This window comes from Phycodurus eques, chromosome 12 (assembly GCF_024500275.1).
Source record: "Phycodurus eques isolate BA_2022a chromosome 12, UOR_Pequ_1.1, whole genome shotgun sequence".
Classification (NCBI taxonomy): domain Eukaryota; kingdom Metazoa; phylum Chordata; class Actinopteri; order Syngnathiformes; family Syngnathidae; genus Phycodurus; species Phycodurus eques.
The window spans coordinates 6,527,766-6,544,489 of NC_084536.1; the positions used below are offsets into that span (position 1 = coordinate 6,527,766).

Below are 16,724 nucleotides of genomic sequence, written 5' to 3' on the forward strand. Positions count from 1 at the left end.
TGTATTTTTTTACTGTTAGCTCGTGCTGCAAACATGTTAATAATAATGTTATTATACAGTTTGTTATTTTATTTATGAGGCATATTGCATTTTTGTCCATTTCGCTAAATATTCACTGCCATTTACAGTGGACAACAGTTTTTGATCATTGACAAATACATTAGCTTGTATAATATACTCAATTTTATTTACGTTGACCATAGTGACAGCAGCATATTTTCTGCTAAATTTACTAAAAATTCCAATATGTCAAAAGTATATACTTAGTACTTCAAATTTCCACTCCATCTTTGATGAGAATGGCACGGTAAGCATGCTGCATTGAGGGGCTAGTGGCGCAATGGATAACGCGTCTGACTACGGATCAGAAGATTCTAGGTTCGACTCCTGGCTAGCTCGACTCTTTTTAAAAAAAAATTTTTTTTATTATTTTTAATATATATAAATCCCATTTCCCTCACGGGACGAATAAAATAAGGTCCCTAACTTTTGTACTGTCACCTTCCCCCAATGCACTAGCATGCAAGAATATTACACTGCTCCTGTAACTGCTTACCATGCGCATTTGGCATATTATTCCAAGCATGTGACATGACATGACATCACATCACATGTGACTGCAGACAGGCCACATTCATTAGTTCCATCGGTGCTGTCCGCGCATACGTGAATGTGTTGTTGTGTGCCAAGAAGGGGAGCTTTGTGTCTGACCTGTTGATGAGTGGCGCTCTCCTCGCCACTTTGCACACAAAGTGCTGCAGGAAGCAATCGTGGAAGTAGCCCTGAGCTGCAGCAGACGCTTTACTCACCACGCTGCTGTCGTTGGTCCCTTGCACCTGAGGAGGACAAGAAGACCCGTGAACGCCTCACAAACTTGCCTTCAACTTTGTGTAAGTCCCTTTTAAAAGAACCTCACCGCTGTGTCCGAACCCTTCTGCTTCTTTTTGTTAGTCATGCCTTCAGTAAACTCTCACGTTACTTTAAAATGCTACGACGGACACATTTGAGCGTGTTGTACTGTTATTTATCCATGGACGTTTGGCAAAACAGTAAATGTCAGGGCTCACTCGGGCTCGCCTTTCGAGCGTTTCTTTACCACACAGCGTCCCTAAGAGGCCTGGAGGACACCACAAGCGGTGACGCCAGAGGAATAATAAACTGCTGTCTGTGAAAAAAAAATCTCAAAAATAATGCGTGCGTTGCTTGGCCATGGATTCGTTTCATTTTGATCCCCAATTTGGTCTCAAAAATATCATACTTTCTGATAATGGATTTGTTGTGGTGACAGTCCGCGAATGTACAATTTCGCCATGCAGCTGGAGCTTGCCTGACAATGCAGCAGACACAAGCGGTGCGCATGCGCGTTTTCCCCAACAGGAAGCGTTTGGCATCAGCCAGCTGATGTTGCTACATTAATGTCAACAGTCAGGGGAAACGATACTGTTTAGGGTAAGTGTCTTTGCCCTTGATACTGACATTCAAACGAGACAGACGCCGTTGTGTTATTAAATTGATGTCGAATATTTGAGCTCTTTAATATTTTAAGCTTCCTGACGTTCAAGCTGAAGTGGACATAGCGGTGTCATGCTAGCGACCAAACAAACGATAACGTCACCACGGGAATAAATAAGGAAGCTAATGAAATGTTGCCCTTCAGGGCTCTATGTGACAATGCTGTGCTCGGCATTGTTGTCCAAGCGAAGACAGGCAGCATCTCTAATAAACTGTGCATTGTGTGGGAAAACTTCAGGTCATTACTGAATGATATTTTCAGACTTAACTCTAATATACTGCACCCACCCAGTTAAGCAAAGTGATATGTTATCACTGTGAATGTATCCAGCTGCTATCTGGCAAACTTGATGGTTTAACTCATTATACAATATTATTGTATGGTATTTTTCAACAGTACAGCGATATTTAAAGAAATACACTTTTCTGTATCACAATACACTGCCTCTGAGAAAGAGAAAACAAGAAAAGAGTCATCTAAAAAAATAAGCAAACACAAATGTTTTATATACATAATTGAAGACAAAAATATGAATTTCTCTTGTAATTTGACCATACATATATAGCTGATTTGTTCAGTTACCAAGAAATGTTTGATTAACCAAAAGCACAACAAAGTGTGACTACGGACATTGACAGAATCTACAGTGGGGCAAAAAAGTTCTCCCACTTAAAAAGATGATTTTCATCATAGGCATACCTCACCTATGAGAGACAAAATGAGAAGAAAAAAAATCCAGAAAATCACAGTCTGATTTTTAAAGAATGTATTAGCAAATTATGGTGGAAAACAAGTATTTTGTCACCTCCAAACAAACAAGATTTCTGGCTCTCACAGACATGTCCCTTCTTCTTTAAGAGGCTCCTCTGTCCTCCACTCGTTACCTGTATTAATAGCAACTGTTTTTACTCATTATCAGACTAAAAGACACCTGTCCACAACCTCAAATAGTCACACTCCAAACTCCACTATGGCCAAGACCAAAGAGCTGTTAAAGGACACCAGAAACAAAATTGTAGACCTGCACCAGGCTGGGAAGACTTGATCTGCAATAGATAAGCAGCTTGGTGTGAAGAAATCAACTGTGGGAGCAATTATTAGAAAATGGAAGCCATGCAAGACCACTGATAATCTCCCTCGCTCTGGGGGTCCACGCAAGATCTCACCCCGTGGGGTCAAAATGATCACAAGAACAGTGAGCAAAAATCCCAGAACCACACGGGGGGACCTAGTGAATGAACCGCAGAGAGCTGGGAGCAAAGTAACAAAGGTTACCATCAATGACACACTACGCCGCCAGGGACTCAAATCCTGCAGTGCCAGACCCCTCCTTAAGGCAGTACATGTCCAGGCCTGTCTGAAGTTTGCTAGATAGCATTTGGATGATCCAGAAGAGGTTTGGGAGATTGGTCAAATGAAACCAAAATAGAACTTTTTGGTAAAAACTCAACTTGTCGTGTTTGGAGGAGACAGAATGCTGAGTTGCATTCAAAGAACACCATTCGTACTGTGAAGCATGGGGTTGGAAACATCATGCTTTGGGTCTGTTTTTCTGCAAAGGGACCAGGACGACTGATCCATGTAAAAGAAAGAATGAATGGGGCCATGTATTATGAGAGTTTTCAGTGAAAACATCCTTCCATCAGCAAGGTCATTGAAGATGAAACGTGGCTGGGTCTTTCAGCATGACAATGATCCCAAACACACCGCCCGGGCAACGAAGGAGTGGTTTCGTAAGGAGCATTTCAAGGTCCTGGAGTGGCCTAGCCAGTCTCCAGATCAACCCCATAAAAAAATCTTTCGTGGGAGTTGAAAGTCTGTCTTGCCCAGCAACAGCCCCAAAACATCACCGCTCAAGAGGAGATCTGCATGGAGGAATGGGCCAAAATACCAGCAACAGTGTGTGAAAACCTTGTGAAGACTTACAGAAAACGTTTGACCTCTGTCATTGCCAACAAAGGGTATATAACAAAGTATTGAGATGAACTTTTGTTATTGACTAAATACTTATTTTTCACCAACCATAATTTACTAATAAAGTCTTTAAAAATCAGAAAATATGATTTTCTGGATTATTTTGTTCTCATTTTGTCTCTCCTGGCTGAGGTATACCATGCTGAATAGGAGAAGTCCAAGAACTGACTCTAGGTCATTGCCATTCGATGAGATTGAACACTACCTACCCATGTTTCCAACCTGTTCAGCAGTACATCATGTTCTACTGTATCATAGGCCGCACTGAGATCCAACAAGACCAGAATTGACACCTTTCCTGAGTTAGTATTCAACCTTATATCATTTAGCACTTTGATAATAGCAGATTCTATACTGTGATGAGTTCGGAAACCTGATTGAAATTTGTCAAAAAGTCAATTTATGTTCAAGAAATTGCTGAGTTGATAAAAAAAAACTTTCTCAACAATCTTGGCTATGAAAGGGAAATTTGAGATGGGTCTATAGCCTGCTAACATGGAAGCGGCCAGCGTTCTATTTTTTTAGAAGAGGCTTAATGGCAGGTACTTTTAAGAGCTTTAGGAAACTCGCCTGACTGAAGTGAAAGTGCAAATCAGCGAGCACAGACTTCGCAATAGCTTTGAAAAAGTCAGATGGTATTGAGTCAAGTAATTTTATTCCTGCATTGGCAAAGGACAGCCTTATGGTTACCAAGTCGGCCTCACAGTTCTGAAGATCTGCTTTTGAATCTTGTTTCTGGCCTTGCTAAAGTGTGATTGTCCTCCCTGTACTTGCGTGGGTTTTCTTTGAGTACTCCGGCCACCTCCCATATTAAATGTTTAAATATAGTGCAGTGAGCAAGTTAATAGTGCTGGCAGACTTCAAGTTAAATTGTTTATTTTAATGCCTATTTATACTGTTGTATGTATGTACATTCACACATTCCTAACTACTTAGTAGTTTTTCATCAATCAGTTATTTTATACATTTTAACATACTATGCATTGAATGCGTTCATTTCAGTGCATTAGTTAATGCGACACAAGTTGTGTACAGCTTAAGTTTGTCCCATTAAAATAGTCATAGCCCCCAAGGTTGTTTAGTCCTTTGTTTTATGTGTTAGTTTTACAGTAAACTACAACTGGTAGTGACAAACAGATTGAAGCAAGGACATTTTGCCTCTCATTTGGAGAATTGTTCTCCATCTGTCAAACTGAACACAGGCACTCTTAAAAAATGGTACGAAAGAGACATAATTTGCAGGCAAGCTGTGCAGTACTTTGCAGAACCTGCAATGTGACTATTGCATACAAGTATATTGCGATGACGATGCTCAAATGATATACTGTATTGTGTGAATGTGAGTGTGATAGATTGCGACTGGCTGGTGACCAGTCCAGGGTGTAGCCCGCCTCTCATCCAAGGTCAGCTGGGACAGGCTTTTCCTGAGCTGAGGACAAGCACTATAGAACATTGATGGATGGTTAGTCCCGCAATGGTGAAATTGAGATTTTACAGCAGCAAAGTGGACAGTAACAGCACTTGGGCATGATAATATGATAAAAGTATAAACAAAATCTGAAAAATATCTATGTAAACATTGAAGACAATGAGACTGAGCAGACCCTGCAATGACCCTGAGCTAAGTCAGTGTGATCCGCTCCAACACCTTCTCTCACAGAGCAGTCGTGAGATCATCAGAGAGGCTTGACCGCACAGGTGTGAGACAGAGCGACAAGTGGCCTTCCCCTGACAGCACCCTCACACGGGTCGCTATGAGCGCTAGAGGGAGTGGCGCCCGCTCCAACGGCGCGCTGCCGCAGACCAAGATCTGCCAGTTCAAGCTGGTGTTGCTGGGTGACATGGCCGTGGGCAAGTCCAGCCTGGTGCTGCGCTTCGTCAAGGGACAGTTTGACGAGTTTCAGGAGACCACTATAGGAGGTGAGGGTCGGGGGTAACGTGATGGGAATCTGTATGTGTGTCATTCACGTTTTTTAAATGTTTCTGTATATGTCACAGCTGCCTTCCTGGCCCAGTCGGTGTGTTTAGACGACACCACTGTCAAGTTTGAGATCTGGGACACAGCAGGACAGGAGCGTTACCACAGCCTGGCACCCATGTACTACCGAGGAGCTCAGGCTGCCATTGTGGTTTTTGACATCACCAAGCCGGTATGCAACAGGGACATTGATTAAATTTATACTGCAAAATTAGGGGTCAAACACTATCTATTTTGCATCGCTGGTTAACCTCTGATTTGTTCAGATTTGAATCATATGAAATACAGTGAACCTCTACTACTCGCGGGAGATAGGGGCCAAGCCCCGCCAAGATTAGCGATAATCAGCAAGTAATTGACGGCCATCTACAAACGTTTGTAATTTCCTATGGATGCCAAAAGTTAGCGGCAAAGCACTTTTTCTCCCCCTATTAGACTAGGCTATGGCGCCACGGTGGTCGACTGGTTAGCACATCTGCCTCACAGTTCTGTGGACTTGGGTTCGTATAAGAGTTCAAAGAAGTTGGCCCAAATATTAAGACATAAAAACAGTAAAGCATTCAGTCTTAATGTTAATGATGAATGAAAAAGATCTAATGTGTAGGTGATTTCATTGTCATACAAGTGTAACAAATGAGTTAACCACTGTAAAATCTAAACATTTTAAAATGTCCCCCACCAAAAAAAGACCTACAAAAAAAAAAAAAAACAACAAAACCCACAAAAAAATACAAAAAAGAAACACCAAGTTATGTCTATACGCCATATTGCAGTGTGATGCTGCTCTGGTTTTTGGCTGCGATGTGTACCTAATAAAGTGGTCGATGAGTGTTGATATTAAATAATGCCTTTTACTGTGTCATTATCCATTGTGTGTGTGTGTGTGTGTGTGTGTGTTGTGTTGTGTTAACTTGCATAGGAAACCTTTGAGAGGGCCAAAGCCTGGGTGAAGGAGCTGCAGAGGCAGGCCAGTCCCAACATTGTCATTGCTTTGGCGGGCAACAAGGCCGACCTGGCCGAGAAGAGACTAGTAGAATATGAGGTAAGCACGCCCCGTACCCCCAACCACTCAAACCCTAAAATGACAAAAACACCTATCAAAACTGAATATAATTTTCTTTGTAAAGGCAGAAATGTTGATTTTGAATGTTACTAATTGTACTGGGGTATCCAGCTACATATTTGGACCAATAAGTGGCACTGTAATACGACTGACACTATTACTTTAGGAATAATACAGTAATTTAGATTTCTTGCACACATAAAACCATGTTGACATCTGCAGTGGCGGAAAATGGCATGTTGGAAGTTTCCCAACATCCCCATAGGAAAAAATATATAATGTGAGTTAGTCTGTTCCACTGTGAAATGGTCACCATCATAACACCTTTTATTATACAGTAAAGGCTATGTTTTAAGTAAAAATGTCATACAAGTGTCAAATTTTATAGTCATCCACTGTACAAGATGGATGATCGTTTCCGGTGAGTGAGCACATCGCATGACGGAGTGCTCCACGGTGCCAAACATCCATCCGTATTTTACACCACTTATCCTCACTATGGTCGCGGGTATGCTGGAGCCTATCCCAGCTAACTGTGGGCAGGAGGCGGGGTACACCCTGAACTGGTTGCCAACCAATCGCAGGGCACATAAACAAACAGCCAATTGCACTCGCATTCATACCGACGGACAATTTAGAGTCTTCAATTACAACGGAGCAAAAAAGTATTTGGTCAGCCACCAATTGTGCAAGTTCTCCCACTGAAAAAGATGAGAGAGGCCTGTAATTTTCATTATCGGTATACCTCACCTATGAAAGACAATGTGGTGGAAAATAAGTATTTGGTCACCTATAAACAAGCAAGATTTCTGGTTATCATAGACCTGTAACTTCTTCTTTAAGAGGCTCCTCTGTCCTTTTGGCGGCTGTTTTTTGTATTTAGGTTTTTCCCTACTAGCTGTTATTGTTGATGAAGATTATCCATTGTTTACTTGGTTATGTGTCTGGTTTCATTTCTTTCTTTCTTTTTTTTGTCTTTTTGTTGAAAAGGTCACAACAGAAATCATGTCTTCTTATCATCTTTGATCTGAAGATTGTTTTGGGTTAGGGCATTTATAAGCTTTTAGCTTCAGCCCTGAGCCTTTCGGTCAGCTTTATGAAATTACCATATTTTATTTTGTTGTTGTGTCCTTGGAATTCTGTGGATGATTGATTCTAATTCTGTCCGAATAAAAAATAAAAAATAAAAAAATCAAATAAAAAAAAATAAAAAATACAGTAAAACTACTTTCCTTTTGATGACTTCTGACAGACACAAATGGACCGGTAACAGGAAGATGTATGTGATGTGATTCTGTCCGAGTTTGTGTTTATTGCTGAATTAAGTGTAGTTGTGTCCTCTGTATGTAATTGATATTAATTAATTGCATTACTTTTACTGTACTGAGGAAATAAGACACTTTCCTAACAGTAAATTCTATTTTTGGTTCAGTGGTACAATTAATGACACCTTTCAGTGTACACTAAAGTTAACCTTTCAGAATTCACTGAGCTGGAGTCTCACAATGTTTGCTGACATAAAGCATGATGATGGTTTGCACGGCTTATGCTTCCCAGAACAATTTTGGTTGGTTTCCAAACTGTTCGACTTGTTAATGTTTGTTTCCTTACGTGTCTTTTCACTGGTGAAGGAAGCACAGACGTACGCTGATGACACCAGCTTGCTCTTCATGGAAACCTCGGCCAAGACTGCCATGAACGTCAACGAGCTTTTCCTGGCCATCGGTGAGTTGCAGTTCATCTCAGTCAAACAACCTCCACAGTCCACAAAATGTAATATACAGTACTATATTTTACTTGGTACTCTCATTTGAGAGTCATTCCTGTAGTTGTCTTACAGTGGTACTGTCTTGAATTGTAGTGTGTTACTTTGGGCAGGTATGGCAACATAAAGGAGGTCAGCAAGATATGGTGGGGCGAGGTTATTGATGGCCTTGAAGGTGCAGATCAGTATTTTATATTGGATGCGGTATTAGACGCAGCTAATGGATTTGCTGCAAGGCTGGAGTGAAGTGGTGAGTGGAGGCGGTCCTTGCAGAGTTCTGAAGAAGCTGTAGTTTTTGTAGTGACCGAACAGGAGAGAGTTGCAGTAATCCAGGCGGGAAGTGACAAAGCTATGAACACGGACAGCGGCAGTTTGGGAGGTGAGGGTTAGACAGAGACGTTTGATGTTTGTGAAAGTATGGAGACCGGGTGATGCTGAATGTGCTGTCGAGGATGACACCCAGACTCGTAACCTGAGAGGAGGAGGAAACGGTGGAATTATCAAGTGTAATGTAAAAACTCAACTCTGGCTAGCATGGACTTGGTACCTACTAATAAGAGTTCAGTTTTATCACTGAGTTGTAGAAAGTTGGACGAGAACCAGTGTTTGAGTTCAGAGAATCAGTCAGTAAGAGAGGAGGGAACAAGAGTGATGCGGTGGGTTTAGTGGGGAGGTGGAGCTGGGTGTCATCCGCATAAAAGTTTAAGTTGAATTTTTATTAGGTGATCGATACCACTAGGGGTGAGGGATGTATCAAATATACTCGATATATCGCAGGTTGTTGTAAATGACGATAGCGCGACTATCAAGTACAAATCCTCATGTAATCCTTCACTCTCTGATGGTGTGCCTCTCACAGATAGCAGCACACTCCCTCCACCCATCCAGAAAACTCATGGGTGTTGGGTGTTGCCCACGTTCTCTTTGGTCTTCCAGCCAGTTGGGCCAGGCTGTGACCGCAGGAGTCTAGCCTCTTACTTCACACACACTGCACATTTTTATTACTCACACGATACATATTTTGCACATTGGGCACATTTACATCTCATTCAGGGTCCTCTGGCACGAGACATAATGAGGTGGACGCCGGGTACTGGCGCAACTGTGCTAGTCGCCCCCCTTCTCTGCCCTACCCATCCTCCAGGGTGGGGGGAGGGCAGTGTCGGGCTGGGGAGGACACTCGGCCAGGTGTTCTGGCACAACGGCCTGGTCTAGCCAGCTATGCCTTTCCCCCGTGAAATTTTAATGCACCACATACATTTGGACATCCTTTGAGGAGCTGGTTGGCCTGTGTGGGGGTGACAGTTGCGGGTCATCATTACCCCATGACCGTCTCGCCTCACCCCCACCAGTCTCTCCAGTTTTAATACATGACAACCCAACACCACACATGGTACAGGGGTAATGGTTCTCAGTCGGCGACCTGGTAACTAGTAATAGGGTGGGTGGTGGGTTTTCACATTCCGCTTGACTTCACTCCTAGCGATGAGCTTGCTGGCCTGATACACCCCCTTGCAGGTGGAGGGGGCCGGACCCACCCTTCCTCAATGTGCCGGCTCAGCAACTCCGTACACCAGTTGATGCATGCATACGGCTCACAAGCAGGCTACAAAACGTTATGTGGCCTAGCAAGGTAGTGCTAGCACTAACGGTTGTACGTAAACATGCCGCCGTTCTGTCGAATCATGCTCTAAAGTTTCAGTGTGGGTAAAGTAATTTAATTACAATAAAGTAATTTAATTACAGTAAGTTAGCACCCATTATTTCTGTCATGTTGTAATGGTGGTTTGACCTGACTGATTAGAATACACGATCTGACGAGCAGTGATTTCCAACCTTTATGGAGCCAAGGAACATATTTTACAATTGAAAAATCTCACAGCACACCAACTAACAAAAATGTCACAAAAAGTGGATACATTACCGTATGTAAAACGAAAACGAACTTCGCCAAGTCAAGAAGACGAAGCTGAGTTTCCGCGGAAACAAGGCGAGGTGGCCCGAGTTGGAAGACCAACTCGAGCAATGGATTAATGAGCAAAGAACAGCCGGGAGAATCATCTCTACAGTCGCCATTCGACTGAGTGCAATAACTCTGAGCTTGCCATCATTCCGGGAGGCTTGATGAAGGAACTCCAACCGCTGGGCATCCGTGTAAACAGGGCGTTCAAAGTGAAGTTGTGAGTGGCGTGGGAGCCATGGATGACAGATGGCGAACACAGCTTTACTAAGACGAGGAGGCAGCGCTCGGCGAGTTACGCCACAATTTGTGAATGGATTGTGGATGCTTGGGCTACCGCGTCTGCTTGCACTGTTGTTCGAGCTTTCGTAAAAGCCGGCATCATTTCTGAGGAGCCGCACGGCAACGAGACTGACACCGACAATGACGAGAGGGAACCCGGCGTGTTTGATGGACAACTTGCCCAGCTGTTCATTTTGGATACAGAAGATGAGGACTTTGATGGATTTGCTGATGCTGCCACACCCGTTCTCAATCAAGAAATCACATAATAGGACCTGCCTGACAAAGTAAGTAGACCAAAAGATCCTCAAAAGCTAGACATCATGCCGAGATCTAAAGAAATTCAGGAACAAATGAGAAAGCTCTCAATTACTTTCTATCAGTGGAAAAGTTTATAAAGCCATTTCTGAAGCTTTGGGACTCCAGCGAACCACAGTGACAGCCATTATCCACAAATGGCGAAAACAGAACAGTGGTGAACCATCACACGTGTGGCCGGCCAACCAAAATTACCCCAAGAGCGCAGCGACGGCTCATCCAAGAGGTCACAAAAGACCCCACAACAACATACAAAGAACTGCAGGCCTTACTTGCCTTAGTTAAAGTCCGTGTTCACGACTCCACCATAAGAAAGGGACTGGACAAAAATGGCCTGCATAACAGAGTGCCAAGACGAAAACCACTGCTGAGCAAAAAGAACATTAAGGCTCATCTTAGTTTTGACAGAAGACATCGTAATGATCCCCAACACTTTTGGGGAAAATACTCTGTGGTCTAACCAGACAAAAGTTGAACTTTTTGGAAGGTGTCTGTCCCATTACATCTGGCGTAAAACACCGCATTTCAGCAAAAGAACATCATACCAACAGTAAAATATATAGTGTGATGATCTGGGGTTGTTTTGCTAATTCAGGACCTGGAAAAACTTGATTTGATAAGTGCAACCATAGCGGGAAGTGCAACCATTAAATCCTGAAGGAAAATGTCTGGCCATCTGTTCGTGACTTCAAGCTGAAAGGACCTTGGGTTCTGCAGCAGGACAATGATCCAAAACACACCAGCAAGTCCACCTCTGAATGGCTGAAGAAAAACAAAATGAAGACTTTGGAGTCAAACCATCGGTCTTCCCTGTCCAGAATATAAACATTTTTGTCCTCAAAAGGGTGCTGTTTCTCTTGGAGGTGCAGGTAGACAGCTGATTCTTGACCTGAGGAGTTTGCGCGTCTGTGTTGTCCCATGCGTCTGCTCAGTGGTTGCTTGGTTTACCCGATGTACAGTCCCCTGCAAAAGTATTGGAATGGCAAGGTCAATTCTTTTGCTTTTGTGTTATACTGAAGACATTTGGGTTTCAGAGTAAAAGATGAATGAGACAATAGTTCAGAATTCAAGCTTTTATTTCATGGTATTTTGCATTTGAAATGCTTTTTCAGGCCTTGAATGCAGCCTCTTTCAGTTCGTTTGTTTCTGGGGGTTTCTCCCTCCAGTCTCTTCTTAAGGAGGTAAAATGCATGCTCTGTGGGGTTAAGGTCCGATGATTGACTTGACCAGTCTAAGACCTTCCACTTTTCCCCCCTCATGAAATCCTTTGTTGTGTTGGCAGTGTGTTTTGGGTCATTGTCTTGTTGCATGGTAAAGATTCTCCTAATTAGTTTGGATGCTTTTTTTCAGCAAATTGCCAGACAAAATGGTCTTGTAGACTTCACAATTCATTCTGCTGCTAGCATCATGTGTTATATCATCAATAAAGACTAGTGAGCCCGTTCCAGAAGCAGCTATGCAAGCCCAAGCCGTGACGTGACCTCAACCACGCTTCACAGATGAGCTTGTGTGTTTTGAATCATAAGCAGATCCTTTCTTTCTCCATACTTTGGGCTTTCCATCACTTTGGTAGAGGTTAATCTTGTTCTCATCATTCCATAAAACTTTGTTCCAAAACGTTTGTGGCTCATCTCTGTACTTTGCAAAATCCAATCTGGCCTGGATTATTTTTGCTGATGAGTGGTTTGCGTCTTGTAGTAAGGCTTGTATAGTTCTCTCTCGAAATCTTCGAACAGTGGATTGTGATACCTTCACCCCTGCCCTGTGGAGATTGGCAGTGATGTCACTGACTGTTGTCTTTGGGTGTTTCTTTACAGCTCTCACAATGTTTCTGTCATCAACTGCTGTTGATACCCTTGGCCGACCTGTTCGATGTCTGTTGCTCAGTACACTAGTAGTTTCTTTCTTTTTCAGGACATTCCAAATTGTTGTATTGGCTATGCCCAATGTTTGTGCAATAGTATTGCAAAATCAAATAAACGATTTTCCCTCTTCTCTCAGCTTCAAAATGGTTTGCTTTTAACCCATAGACAGCTCTCTGGTCTTCGTTTGCTTAACAGCAAATGCAGTTTCCACAGGTGAAACCCAAACAATCACTACCTTATGTTTAAGCAAATCAATCTAAAAGGCAACACCTGAGCAAGTAGAAACACCAATCAGTCATATGTTCCAATACCTTTGCTCACTTGAAAAGTGGGTGGGTTCAAACAAAAAGTGCTCCGTCCTGAGTTGTTCAACACATCTAGATGTAAATACCATGAAATAAAAGCTGGAATTCTGAACATTTGTCTCTTATTCATCTTTTGATTTGAAACCCAAATGTCTTCAGTATACAACAAAAACAAAGGATTTGACCTTGCCAATCCAATACTTTTGGAGGCGACTGTATGTATCTGTGCATTCATCACTGCACTTGACCGCATACACCGGATTGATTTCCTACGTGTGTGGTGTCCGGTTTTTTCAGGTGTACCAACCTTTGTCTCCGGGTATTAGCAGGATTAACGTGTATCAGAATATTGTGTTGGTTTAAAATATTTCTGAGTTTCTCAGACAGACCTGAAACATAGGGAATGATGGATGATATTTTTGTCTGTCAATCTTTTCTTTCTTATCCACCTTGGTTCTGGAATTGGATGCACTTTTCACAAATGACCAGCTGGGGTAACCACAGGTTAGAAAGGCCTCCCTCACGTGTCTGTGCTCTTTCTCCTTGGCCTGTGGACTGGTTAGAACGCTATCAGCTCTGTGTTGTACGCTATTGATAATTTCCAGTTTGTGTTCCAGAGGGTGTTGTGAGTCGAAAAGTAAGTATTGGTCAGTTGTGTGTGGGTTTTCTGTAGACCCCAACATGGAGGCCCCTGTCGTCTCCAAAGTGGACATCACAATCCAAAAAAGGCAATTTATTGGGTGCATCCAACGTCCCTTAAATGCAACTTTCCTAGCTCCTTGCTCCTCAAATCATTGAATGCGACCCGGAAATTGTTGTTGCTCCCCCATATAATATAAGGAGCGTCTCAAGTGTCTTAAACGTTCATGGAGGAGCGAGCATCGAGGACCCTCCCCAGGCTATCTTAAATCGAGGGAGGTCTGATGTACCCTCCGCGGAAGTTCTGTAGCTCCTCTATGGTAATGTTTAAAATGGGCGTGAACCAGCTGGATCGTGGACAGAGCAGAACTTCAAATTAAATGATCTTCTGTTTTCATTAGTTTGAATATTCATATTTTGCTGAATGTCTATTGTATTTGGGGCAGTATTTAATACTAAAATGACAATTACACTGGCTCACAGTTACGATATGCTTAACCAACCACATATTTCCAAGGATTATGTAGTAATTAGGCTGTTATTTTGTGTGGGATGCATTTGGACAGATAAAAAAAATTGTTTCTGTTGGTTCTACACTGTTTAATACATGAGCAACATATCAACACTTTACATATATTTAAGAGTCACTCCAAAACATCCCCTCAGAGGACTGTACTGGTTTGAGATTGACCAATCATGTTTGTCTTTGCATCTGCAATGTTGTAACGTGTAAGGCATGCCTAGGCTGGAGCACTACTAGTTGACTTTTCCACACAAAAACTGGCTAGTACATCCTAACTTAGCCTTGTTGCATGAACTCATGAGGCAAAACATCTTGGAAGACAAACAGAACAGTCCAGTTTCGATCAATTCAATGCCCTGAGATGAATGTGAATATTCACAGGCATAATATTTTCTTTCATTGATTTGTTTCGAGTGACAAAATATTGAAAGCTTATTTTTAAACTTAATTTTAATTTGTTTTGAATTATTCAATACAGTGTCTTAGCACTAAATTTTTAAACACAATAATGCAGTGACAGTTCTATTTACAGAATAACACATTACAAGAAATATCATCAGGTTGTATGGTCCTTGGTGGCACGGTGCGCGACTGGTTAGCATATCTGCCTCACAGTTCTGAGGACCGTGGTTCAAATCCGGGGCCCCGCCTGTGTGGAGTTTGCATGTTCTCCCCATGCCTGCGTGGGTTTTCTCCGGGCACTCCGGTTTCCTCCCACATCCCAAAAACATGCATGGTAGGTTGATTGGAGAATCTAAATTGCCCTTAGGTGTGACTGTTTGTTTGTTTCTATGTGCCCTGCGACTGGCTGGCGACCAGTTCAGGGTGTATCCCGCCTCTCACCCGAAGACAGCTGGGTTAGGCTCCAGCACGCCCGTGACCCTTGTGAGGATAAAGCGGTACAGAAAATGGATGGATGTATGTATGGTCCTTTAACAAAGCTAGATTAGATTTTCCAATGGCCTAAAAAAGACATTAACATCGTTTAGAGTTCTTCTGGTGGCATGCCTTTATTTTGGCTGAGATGCAAATGTAACTGACAAAATCCAAATGTTCCTGAGAGGTGATGATAAGGTTTGGCATTGGGTTGTTTTTAACATTTATATAATGATTTATAGGGGAAATCAGAATACCAAGTTATATATCGTGTATCCCGATATAGCCTGATATTATCAAGATATTTGTTTTGGGCCATATCGTGCCGCCCTAGATACCACTCTGCGGCAGAGAAAAAAACTTTAACATTTCTTTTTGGAAAGGTGACAATTTTTGCCACTGAGGACAAGCGAAGGTGGATATTTAAAGGGACATAATCTCGGCGGGAAGCCCACTATAAAGCAGTTTTTAAGGAATGACTTTACATGACTGTTAATCTGTTACTTTTGTAACACATTACTTCAAACATGGGTGATAAATATTTACGCCTTGATGGGAAGTCTGTTAATATTTATTTGTGTTCCTGCAGCGAAAAAGATGCCAAAAACAGACACTCAAAACCCAACGCATGCAGCACGACATAGGGGGGTCAACCTCCAGGACCCTGATGCCCACTCCACCAGAGCTTGCTGTGGCGGAAACTAGACCACACACACCCCCCTTTCCCTACAATGTGACCTCCCGCCCAATAGCATCCCTTCTCTATCAGCCAGCCTTCTTGAATGATCATCCTTATCAGTGAATCAAGCCAGCAGAGAAGAGGAGAGAACACAACAACAACCTGGAGGACATAAATTGTGAATATTCTGCCTTGTATCATTTCAGCTTGACTCCTCACTGATAACCTACACTTGTACAAAGTGAACAAGCAAAGGAAGCAAGCAATATGAGGTAAAATAAAAGGCTAAATGTGCTTGACGCGCTTCATCTGTGTGGTCCTAAAACCAACTGCAACACAGTTTATGCGTGCATTGTTTTTGTTTTTATGTCAAGACTCCATACATGTCCCACAGGACAAAGCAAAAAAGAAAATGCTATTGCAGTGCTTTCTACACCATACCACCAATAAAGGCTCAAGCCACAATGCATATGCTCACATAAAAACTCATATTTACTAATAATTACATGTAGCTGAGCACAGGGAGTATTGATTCCTTACGTAAAAACTTTCAGTTCTGTCAATTGAGGATGGAATTAAGAATGAGGAAATAGTAAAATTAAATAATTTATTAATGGATTGATTGGGGTAGGGGTGTGCGTGTCCTAGTTGTTGGAAGTGGGGAAAATAATGTAAGAAATTCTACACAAAGACCTGATCTGATGGTGTTGATAAATATATGTATAAATGTGTTTAATTGGATATCTGTGCTAAATCCAAATTGGTCAAATCTGGATTGAACATGGCTTGATATTACAGCTGCATACACGTTTGTAACAGTGTAACACTATTTGTTAAGAGTTTCTATTTAATTTTAATTGTTAGTTTGCACTGCTTTGTCTTGACAATGACTTGGAAACACATTCAAATAATTAAAAAGGTATGAATCTGTACATGTGTTGGTAATTAATGAGAGAGGAAATAAACATTCACTCTTCCTGATGA

General features: G+C 42.2%; 2 protein-coding genes and 1 non-coding gene across 6 annotated transcripts in view; 2 read left to right on the forward strand and 1 right to left on the reverse strand.

The window, feature by feature from the left end:
* Window positions 1–1,066, reverse strand: part of lcmt2 (leucine carboxyl methyltransferase 2) — a 16,202-nt gene extending 15,136 nt beyond the window's left edge. For both annotated transcript variants that reach the window (XM_061692282.1, XM_061692281.1), the window contains exons 1-2: window positions 917–1,066; window positions 712–836 (exon numbers count right to left, since the gene is read on the reverse strand). In XM_061692282.1, coding sequence (XP_061548266.1) covers window positions 712–836; window positions 917–955 — 164 coding nt within the window. In that variant the 5' untranslated portion in view covers window positions 956–1,066. The remainder of the gene's footprint in view (window positions 1–711; window positions 837–916) is intronic.
* trnar-acg (transfer RNA arginine (anticodon ACG)) lies at window positions 327–399 on the forward strand. Its single transcript has one exon. It is a non-coding gene; the product is annotated as a tRNA-Arg (tRNA).
* On the forward strand, window positions 746–16,724 carry rab5b (RAB5B, member RAS oncogene family). Of its 3 annotated transcripts, none has more exons than XM_061692290.1 (6): window positions 746–890; window positions 5,153–5,407; window positions 5,486–5,637; window positions 6,385–6,507; window positions 8,160–8,253; window positions 15,651–16,724. In XM_061692290.1, the coding sequence occupies exons 2-6, from the start codon at window positions 5,242–5,244 to the stop codon at window positions 15,764–15,766; spliced, it is 651 nt and encodes a 216-aa protein (XP_061548274.1). In that variant the 5' UTR covers window positions 746–890; window positions 5,153–5,241; the 3' UTR covers window positions 15,767–16,724. The 3 variants fall into 3 exon arrangements, with proteins under 3 accessions (XP_061548274.1, XP_061548273.1, XP_061548272.1); XM_061692289.1 differs by lacking the exon at window positions 746–890 and adding an exon at window positions 1,360–1,449; XM_061692288.1 differs by lacking the exon at window positions 746–890 and adding an exon at window positions 1,362–1,449 and having other exon boundaries at window positions 5,148–5,407.